General features: G+C 42.8%; 1 protein-coding gene across 4 annotated transcripts; it reads left to right on the forward strand.

Annotated features, from left to right (window-relative positions):
- The first annotated feature begins 465 nt into the window (after nt 1-465).
- On the forward strand, nt 466-9429 carry PRSS23 (serine protease 23). 4 transcript variants are annotated; one of them, XM_079104089.1, is made up of 3 exons: nt 470-624; nt 5926-5968; nt 7637-9429. In XM_079104089.1, the coding sequence occupies exons 2-3, from the start codon at nt 5928-5930 to the stop codon at nt 8796-8798; spliced, it is 1203 nt and encodes a 400-aa protein (XP_078960215.1). In that variant the 5' UTR covers nt 470-624; nt 5926-5927; the 3' UTR covers nt 8799-9429. The 4 variants fall into 4 exon arrangements, with proteins under 4 accessions (XP_078960216.1, XP_078960215.1, XP_078960217.1 ...); XM_079104092.1 differs by lacking the exon at nt 5926-5968 and adding an exon at nt 1869-1928 and having other exon boundaries at nt 473-624; XM_079104090.1 differs by lacking the exon at nt 5926-5968 and having other exon boundaries at nt 466-624.
- Nucleotides 9430-9960: the final 531 nt, after the last annotated feature.

The following is a 9960-nucleotide window of genomic DNA, read 5'->3' on the forward strand; positions in this document are numbered from 1 at the left end:
GGTGGTGCTCGCACGGGTTTTAAGCCAACTTCCCAAATTTGCCCAGGGGCACCCCATGCTCCAGGTGCGGCTCCTATCCCTAGTTCTAGGCAAGAGGGGCGCTCCTTTGGGGAACGCCTTGTCTTTAAGAGCTGGCAGCGAACTCCAGGCAACGAAGATCTTCAGGGGGCTGCGCCCCAGCCCGGGGGTGCCGGTGGTTCAAAGGGTGAAGGCGCACGGGTCCCGGCCAGGGCGGGTCCATCTCAGCCGGCGTTGCCTGGCGCCGAGAGGCCCGGACCGGTCAGTGCTGCTGCGCCGCTGGGGCCCACCTGCGCAGCGCCGCTCGGCAACAGTGTCTCGGAGGCGCGTTCCTGCCCTGGCCGGCGGCTGGTGACGCCGGGAGGGGGGCGCGGCCGCGTGCGGCGGGGCGGGCTGCTGCAGCGCGGCTTCCCCGAGGCCGAAGGCGGGGCGGGCGGGCTTCGGGAGGCGCGGGGGGCGGACCCGCCCGCAGCCGGAGCGGCTCGCCGGCTCGCTAGCATTCGGTCGCGCCGCCGAGCAGGCATGGGAGCCGTGCGCGCCTTCTCCGCGCCCACACCTGTCTGAGCTGCTCAGAGACCTGCGGCCCTGGCGGGCTGCTCCGCAAGGGTGAGTGCGGGCGCGGGCGCCGGGCGTCCGCCGGGGCGCTGGGGGACCTAGGAGCCTGGAGGAGCGGGACAAAGGGCCGGGTGCGCGCAAGGTGGGGTAAGTATCGGCTGCTGGGGGCACCGGAGACCTCGTTGGGGCCACTGCCCAGGCTCCAGGACTGGGACCCGGATTTGAAGGAGCTCGGGGAAGACACAGGGGCTGCAGAACGCTTGGATTCACGTAGTGTCACCTATGAAGCGAGTGGGGGAAAAAAGGTATTGAAACGGTCTTGGACGCAGGGTCCTGGCTGGGAGTTGAGGTGGAACCGGCTCTGGGCAAACTCTCCTCCGGCTGGACGGTGGCAGCACCGCCACCACTGTCACTTGTTTTTTGCCACTTGAGTTTTGCCTTTACTCTATGTGGTTCCATCACGTTCTGAGCATTAATTTTTAACACTAGACACGTGATTGTGAACACACCTTAGTAAGCAAGAAAAGGTCAGCAAACATAAGGTAGGGAATAGACTCCTTTCTCTGTCACTACACTAATGGCCCTTTGCTTCCTGCAGGGTGCTAAACCTAGAAAGTGCTGTTTGAACTATCAACAGTTGGAAGCAAGTAGTTCTTCTGCCTGTAGGCATTCCTCACAAGTTGTTAACTTTTAAATAAACGGGTTTTTAAAGCTTTTAAAAACTGTTAAAAGGAGAAAGAGATCAAACAACACCATCATTCCCCTCCAGGATACAAATTGTGTTTGTTTTCAAGCGGTCTCATGAGAATTCAACTGATAAAAATCCTGTTTTATTGCCCATTGGGTTACACCCATGAGAATTCAGAAACAGCCTGTGGCTAGTGGAAAGCTCCAGGTTGTTCAGGATCAGGATTATACTGGGTTTACTTCTCTCAGCTCCTGAAACTGAGGGCTCCTTGTGTGCTCCTTAGGAACAGATAGGCCAATGGTAGAATTGTCTCCACATGGCCCCATGGAAAGAGTTAAGTTTATAGTTGAAATCAGTTGTGGCCAAAATCCCTATGGCAAATTAGTATCAGGATATTTGTTGCCCATAGTTTCAAGATCCTATATGAGCAGGATCTTATCTTATCTTTCAGAAAGTCTCTTAGAAAGGTGATTGGAGGTCGAACATGAAGAGGGAACTTAAAAAATGCCACAGAAGCCACTATGTGCATTTCTTTGAAGTGTTTGTGATTATATGCAAACCATCAGCTTATAAATATATCCTTCACTTGTCTTTTTCCCATCTAAAGTCAAGAGGTAACTTGTCATGTTTTCCTGTACCTGAACCAGGAAGGAAGAATTTTTCCAAGGTAACTAATATGAATCTCATTTTTGTAACACTGACAACTATTCAGGTAGATGGTAAATGTAGGTGCTTTTTTCTGTCTGTAGCATAAGTAAGTGCCAAAGGCCCATTAGTGTGTCTGAGAACATTGTTAGCCCCAGTCTGCAGTCTTTAATAGTCTCAGGTTCTCCTGTACATCTCTCTGAGATCCTTTAATGAACCAGGCATTATTCATGCATAACTCTCACTGACTCTGGGGAATTTGTTTCTCATGGCCTTCCCATTGACGGTTTTATGCACTGTTTTTGTTCTGCTGCCAGGTTTGTCCCAGGATCACTAGGGTCATTCATTTTGCCCTAAAATCTGATAGAGAAGTTAAACTTGGTTTGACCACAAAATTGTGCTTGGAGTTGTTGGACTTGTAAGTTCCCTGAAGTTTCCTTTATGAGACTGTAATTCTTAAAATATTATGTGATTAAGTGTGTTTTCCTTTAAAAGAGTCTATAATTCAGGAAAATGAGAGCAAGGCTGGCTGCAGAGTATTCACAGAGCTTTGTTCCGTTTAAGCATTTGCTTTAGGAATTAGCACGGTTTCACCATTCAGTATCCCTAACTCCAGGTTCCATAGAAGTCATCCCTCTAAATGATATCCAAAACTAGCATCTTTCACACTTTCCTGCCATTTCTTTATGTCATTTATAAGGGGAGGTGGGGAGGTCAGAGGAATTCTGTTGCTGTACAGCAGACAATGGATGACCCGAGGATTAGGTTTTCCCTCACAGCACTTGTTTGCAATAGAAGTTAAATCATTCTCTCAAACACTGGCCCCCTTGAGGAGACCTATATCATTGCAGTTTTGAAGACTAAAGTGTAGGAGGAGATGGCAGTCATAGTGTCCATTTGCCAGAGATTGTTGCTTGCTATTTAATAACGTGCAGAGTTCCTCTACCATAAGATTAGTGGGTTTATGATTGGCAGCATACTCATAAAGTATAAACACTTTGAGACACTGGACAGGGAGATGGTTGCTCATGGTGTATGACTGAGCATGGAATGTGAGTCAGATACTCAGAGTTGGAAAAGGAATACAGTTTCTGTATTACTAAGCATGGTGAAAAACAATATTTGCTTACCTTAATTTTCCATTTTGCTTTGCCATTTGGGTGAAATGATACATGAAAATAGTTGGGAATTTTAAAAGATAATTTATGTGTAAAAGAAGACTTATTCCTAAAAATATAATGTGCGGACCTAAATTTTCTTAGTACAGATTTAGATATACTGAGAATAAGATTCAGAAATCTTCATTTTTAAGGTATGAGTTTTCCAGACAGTGCTACAAAGACAAGGTGATCAATTTGTAAACATGAAAGAGAATGTAAAGTTTTGTAATCCATTTGTTACCTTTCCAGTTGTGGGGTTAGGTATATTTTTTTTGCGTTTGTTTAAATCCTGAGATGTCTATGTTTAAATAAATTTCAATGGACTTAGCCCAGACTTACTTAGAGTTTATAAAAATGGAAACATTAATTATATGTCTCTGGGGGAATTACTGTTATCAGGTGAGTTGAGAAGTTAATGCAAAGCTGCCCACCTAATTTTAAAGCACCACAGTTATCACTGGCTGTGTTGTTAATGGGAATGAGCCAGCATAGGGTTTTCATGCCTCAGAAAAAGATTCCTCCCCACCCCTACCCCATAATGGACAGCAGAGTTATTTGCCCTCACACTTTTCTTTAGGACCTGTCCTAAAAACATTCACACCCAGCCACTCAATTCCACTCCCTTCTTGAAAGCCATCCTCCACTGGAGTCCTTTGTTTCTTTGGTATATGATCAGGGCAATCTTATCTCCCAATTAGGTAAGAGACTAATATGATAAATTTTCCTTTTCCTTTTCTCCTATGCCTCCAACCTCCATAATTTCAAGAATAAACACCCCCGAGCAGTAAATGACAGTGCAGACACTGTTTATAAACAACGTTGTCTCTGACCTGAACTTTCTTGATCCTGGAAACTTAAAAATTAGAGAATCATGGACCTAGAAAAACCAGGTAAAGGAGCATTTGGTTAAGATGCTACTCAGTTTTTAAACCACCCTCAATAAGCATTTGATAAAGGAATAAACAACTTTGAACTTTAATACAGATTATCAGTTTAAACCCACTTGAAGACTTGAGCACACACAACTTTATCTTTCAATTCCTGGTCAGGCTTGTAAAAACCTAATCAATTCAGAATAATTTGACTTGCATTAGTTTCCAGAAGTCTGTAGGAGTTTCTAAATCTGAATTGAAGATTTTAAACATAACTTTCATAACTTTAAGGGAGACAGAATGCTGTCAGAACCAGGTCTTATCACAAATTAATATAGTTCAGCAATAATATAGGAAACTTATAAGCAGTATTTCAAACTAACAGATTCTAGTGCTTTGAGTATCTGAAAAGTTGATTCTAAGAAGTGCAAGATTCTCCATGGTCTGTTGGTTTAGTGGTCTTTGTTCTCATAGATAGCTCACTTCTCCTTCACTCCTGGCTAAATGGCCAGAATTTAAGTTGTAAGGACTCTGTAAGATTCTATCATGCAGTATACTCTTTAGCATTCTCTAATAACATTCTGTGATTTGTAAGTGATCCCAAAAGTTCTTGGCACATAGTCATCTAACATTTTGCCAAAGAATAAATGTGATCCTCTATATTGAGAGGCTGGTGAGAGGGCCTAGCTGACTGCCCAGAGCTTACACCCTAAGAAAGGACTGTTTTACTGCTCTATACCCTGTATCTCTCATGAACTGGTTCCTAAAAATATTGTTTCTTTTTGAAACACAGACAAAGAAAAAAATATGCCATGGTGGCACTTGTGAAATGGGGCATGCTTTCAGGCCTTTGAAAGTATTTTTTAAATAAACAAGGATTTACTGTACCGGCAAAACACTTGGAAAATTGAAATTAGAGTTAATTTTGCCTGATAGAAGGATTAATTCATTAGTCAAGGTTTCTGGATGGATTTTTTAAGTGTTTGCATTAGTTTCAGACTTTTTCCTGCCATTCTTTTCCCTGAAGCCCTTAGCAACAGAATTCTTCAATTTTTTTTTTTTTTTTTTTTTTTTTTTTTTTTTTTTTTTTTGATAAGTGGATAAAGCTACAGACAGATGCAACTGGAACAATGTTGGTATAGACCATGATTCAAGCTTCATACTCCCAGACCCAATTAACATACAAATTTCAGATTTGGAATTTGAAGATCCACATTCTAGATCTCAGTGTGAGCATATCATAACTGTCATGTTCTTCATGCACATTGAAAATATTATGTACAACTTATGAGAACACACAGTATAATGCTATCTCATCTCCTGCTCTCTCCCCCAAGAGTCATATTTTTAAAACAGGAACACTTGGAAGTTTGGACTTCTGGATACAATGTTTCCTTTCTTAAGATAAGCTGAAGCAAATCTGGCATAGCATATCTGCTGCTCCATGTTAGCAGAATTAATATTCTCCATGTTAGTCAAAGGGAGGAGGGGTTGGTGTGTTGGGATCCAAGACACAGCCGTGTGGGATATGCATGATTCCTTTTAGTACATGTCACAGTTGGCAGGGATTCCATGTTAGTGGGGCATTTAGTTACCTAGACAGCGACTTATATAGAAGAAGGGCTCTTCAAGCCCCAAATGAGCCTAAGAGCTGGGTCCTTAACCAGTAGATGGGAATAATCATACACAGAAGCTGATCTGTTCCACAGATTTCCCAAAGGGTCGTCATTAGTACACCTGTCCCATTGCTTACTTCCCCTCTGTGGGGAGGACTCTGTAGGGTATCAGCATCCTCCCAAGTACCCCAGCAAACATACACGTGTGCACATATATATGCAAGCCATGATTGCAAGGACTTAAAAAATAATTAAATGCATTCCTTCCAACAAAAGGGTCCATAGACCCTTCCAACAGTGTTTCAAGGAATTAGGAGATCCCAAGGAATTTGCTCATTCCTTTCTTTTCCCATCCCTATTCTCCCTGACAGAAATGGAATTCAAGAGAAAGAGTCAAGCAAAAAGATTCCAGAGGTGGGTGGAGCACACACATAATTTGGAAATACGGCATGTGGATATTGGGAATGTGGATTGGCATGCTTGGCCGGGCTGGATCGGGTCAATGGGATTTTCCAATTTTATGTAAAAGCAAGCACAAGGCACCCAAAATTGCCAACAAGTCTGTACCCTCAAAGAGAAAGAGGGTGAGAATAAGGGAGTCATGTACTCCTATTCCTGCTGTGTTCCACTAGCAACTTGAGACTTTTTTCTTCTGTTCTTGGATGCTTGGTTACCCTGCTTGGGTTACCCTGCTTGCTGAGTCAGCTCAACCAGAAGATTCAGAGACAGTCAGAGCCAACTGATGCTCAAGCATTTATGAAAGTACTTCCAGTCTTCTTTCTTGTTGTCGTTTTTCTTGGAGGATGAGCAGTCTGGGTCTTTAAACATAACTTTCCATGATAAAATCCAAACTGTTTCGTTTTGCACACATAACCCTTCATCATCTATCTCTTGACTGCTGCCTCTACCATCTCCTCCACCTTTAGTGAGCTAAGTGTAATTGCTGAAATGACCCACAGTGTTACATATCTTTGTGCTCTTGCCTAGACTATGTTCCAAGTGACCTTAGTCTTACGTTATTGAACTTCTTTTCAACTTCAATGTCCATCTCAAGCATCCCCTGCCCTGGCATGTCTCTCTTGTCCTTCTCACATCTGACTTTATGCCCTTAGTCTGAATAACTACATTATCCATATACATCTTAGAAGTCAGCACGCATGGTTCAAAAAATTTATTTCCTGAACCACACCATTCTCTAACTTTTCCAGTAACACAAGCATTCACTCAATAAATCATTGTCAAATGCTAGGATAAGCCCAAGTGCAAGGCATTTACACTAGCTGGGAACACAAACATAAACACCTGAAAAAATAACCAGGAGTAGCAGTCGTAAAGATATACTTCATGCAATATTAGAGCTTTAGTTAGATATTTGCCATAGATCCTGTTAGTGTACAACATAATCCAAAGGAAAAGGAAATGTTTTGTTTGTTAGCAACCTGGTACTTAGGAACTAAACATGTAATAGTAAATATTCTAAGTTCAAAACAACAAATCCCAAAATTCTCTTATCTTTCAAATGCATGTAGAAGGCAATAGAATTCCTAATTAGTGTGACACTGTGGAGCTATCCCTCCTTGATGCCTTCATTACTCAATAAGGTATACAGTTTAGATTTACTCTCTAACTGAGCAAGTGTCCCTGAAAAATGTCCAAGTACTTACTACACATGAGAATAAGCAGGCAGAGGAAAGAAAGGGAAGGAATGGTAAGATGGGAAAATGTTTAGAATCAAACACAGAGAAAGCTCAGAATCACATAGAAATTGAGGCTGGTCAGCAATTCATCTGGGGATTAATGGCTGCATGCCTGCTGCCCTGCATTGTGCCATCATAAGGGACATCTTGAACCAGAGGGAATGACCACCCAATTTTATTTGGAATACCTAGCCGCTGTAATATTCCCAAGGTCAAGCCCTTGGCTTGTAAGACCATTATCCAAGGATTCCTCTCCACACCCTGATTCCTGAGAAAGGTTCACAGACTTAGAAATAATGACAGGCATGCTGCCGGAATTTGTCAGTCTGCAATAAATGAGTCTTTAGCCCTTGCCTTCCTGACCTGCTTGTCTTTGTTTCTACAGAATGGTGCCCAGCATGGCCGAGATTCCAGGGGTCCTCTTCCTTCTCCTCCTGCTCTGTGTTGTTGGGCAGGTGAGTCCCTATGGTGCCTTCTGGAAACCTACTTGGCCTGCTTACCACCTCCCTGTAGTCTTGCCCCAATCTACCCTCAATTTAGCCAAGCCAGACTTTGGGGCTGAAGCCAAATTGGAAGTGTCTTCCTCATGTGGACCCCAGTGTCACAAGGGAACGCCTCTGCCCACATATGAAGAGGCCAAACAGTACCTGTCTTATGAAACACTCTATTCCAATGGTAGCCGCACAGAGACTCAGGTGGGCATTTATATCCTCAGCAATGGCAGAGGTGGAGCTCAATACCAAGACTCTGAATCTTCAGGAAGGTCTCGGAGGAAACGGCAGATTTACGGCTATGACAGCAGATTCAGCATTTTTGGGAAGGACTTCCTGCTCAACTACCCTTTCTCAACATCAGTGAAGTTATCTACAGGCTGCACTGGCACTCTGGTAGCAGAGAAACACGTCCTCACAGCTGCCCACTGCATACATGATGGGAAAACCTACGTGAAAGGAACACAGAAACTTCGAGTGGGCTTTCTGAAGCCTAAGTTTAAAGATGGTGGTCAAGGGGCCAACAATTCCAGCTCAGCCTTGCCTGAGAAGATGAAATTTCAGTGGATCCGGGTGAAACGCACCCATGTGCCTAAGGGTTGGATCAAAGGCAATGCCAATGACATTGGCATGGATTATGACTATGCCCTCTTGGAACTTAAGAAGCCTCACAAGAGAAAGTTCATGAAGATTGGGGTGAGCCCTCCTGCTAAACAGCTACCTGGGGGCAGAATTCACTTCTCTGGCTATGACAATGATCGACCAGGCAATTTGGTGTACCGCTTCTGTGATGTCAAAGATGAGACCTACGACCTGCTCTACCAGCAGTGTGATGCCCAGCCTGGGGCCAGTGGGTCAGGGGTCTATGTGAGGATGTGGAAGAGACAGCAGCAGAAGTGGGAGAGAAAAATTATTGGCATCTTTTCAGGGCACCAGTGGGTGGACATGAATGGTTCTCCACAGGATTTCAACGTGGCTGTTAGAATCACCCCTCTCAAATATGCTCAAATTTGCTATTGGATTAAAGGAAACTACCTGGACTGTAGGGAGGGGTGATACAGTGCTCCTTCCGGCAGCACTTAATGGTCTTCATGTACTCATTGTAGGAGAGGCCAAATTTTATCATTGGCTCATACACACACACACACACACACACACGTGTGTGTGTGATATGTCATGTAACATCCTTTACCTGATTTCTTAAAATTGTAGGATGACTGACTTTATTATTTGAAAACTTGTTTGTGTATCATATCATTTAAGCAGTTCAAAAGCATATTTTTGCATAGAAATAAAAACATACTGATGTTTGGGGCAATAGGAAATATTTGACAATTAAGTTAATCATTCACCTCTTTGAGAACTTTGGTTTTATTTCATCTGAACTTGTTTCAAAGGTTTATATTAAATATGTGGCATACAGGAGATGTGAATTCTTATGTGTGTATGTGTTTTCTTCTGGGATTCATATCTTGGTATTTTTTAAATTCCTGATGATTAACGCTTCCAGATGGTAGTGTATCCACCACATATAACTCTTAGGAACTTCACAGCACTTCTTAGGCAACTGTAATATTTTGGATTTGGAGGCATTTGCATATTAGTCCTTGAACAGTAAAATAATTTATTGGCTCTATTAATACACATGTTCAACTATATCTAACAATAAACTGGCATTTCAAGCTGCTTTTAGTTTTGAAAATGGTTTCTTTCCCAAAGACTGTCACTCTACTTTGTGGGAAGTCTTTGCATATGGTTCTGCCAGTTTTGTAGTCACAGCAGAGCAGGCAAGATCGAGTTTATCCCAACCCTTCCACTTAGCAAGATTTCACTCACATTTCTAGAGCTAGTTGTTTTGCAAAGACTATAATCAGGGTCTAATTAGAACAGGCTGTATTGCCTCTCTGCTCACAGTTGTGGTCACAATAAAAACAATCATAGCATTTTGCCCCTGGAGTGTAGCACGTCTCATGTTTTATCATTTGGATGGAGTAATTTAAAATGAATTAAATTCCAGAGAACAATGGATGCATTGCTCGGCAGATGTCACAACAGAATAACCACTTGTTTGAAGCCTGGCACAGTCACACAGCCTAATCAAAATTTATTCTGCATAGTTTTCAATGTGCTTTTGGAGAGCTGTGTACATGCTCAATCTGGAAACTTTTCTCTTGCTATAATTACTTTATAGTAAAAAAATATTTGGAATTTGCTTTTA

This window comes from Sciurus vulgaris (genome assembly GCF_902686455.1).
Source record: "Sciurus vulgaris genome assembly, chromosome: 11".
In the NCBI taxonomy this organism is placed as follows: Eukaryota; Metazoa; Chordata; class Mammalia; order Rodentia; family Sciuridae; genus Sciurus; species Sciurus vulgaris.

Coding starts and splice junctions, on each gene's coding strand:
- PRSS23 (XM_079104089.1), top strand. CDS start 5,928: ATGGAATTCAAGAGAAAGAGTCAAGCAAAAAGATTCCAGAG. Junction 5,969..7,636: donor CAAGCAAAAAGATTCCAGAG/GTGGGTGGAGCA, acceptor TTGTTTCTACAG/AATGGTGCCCAGCATGGCCG.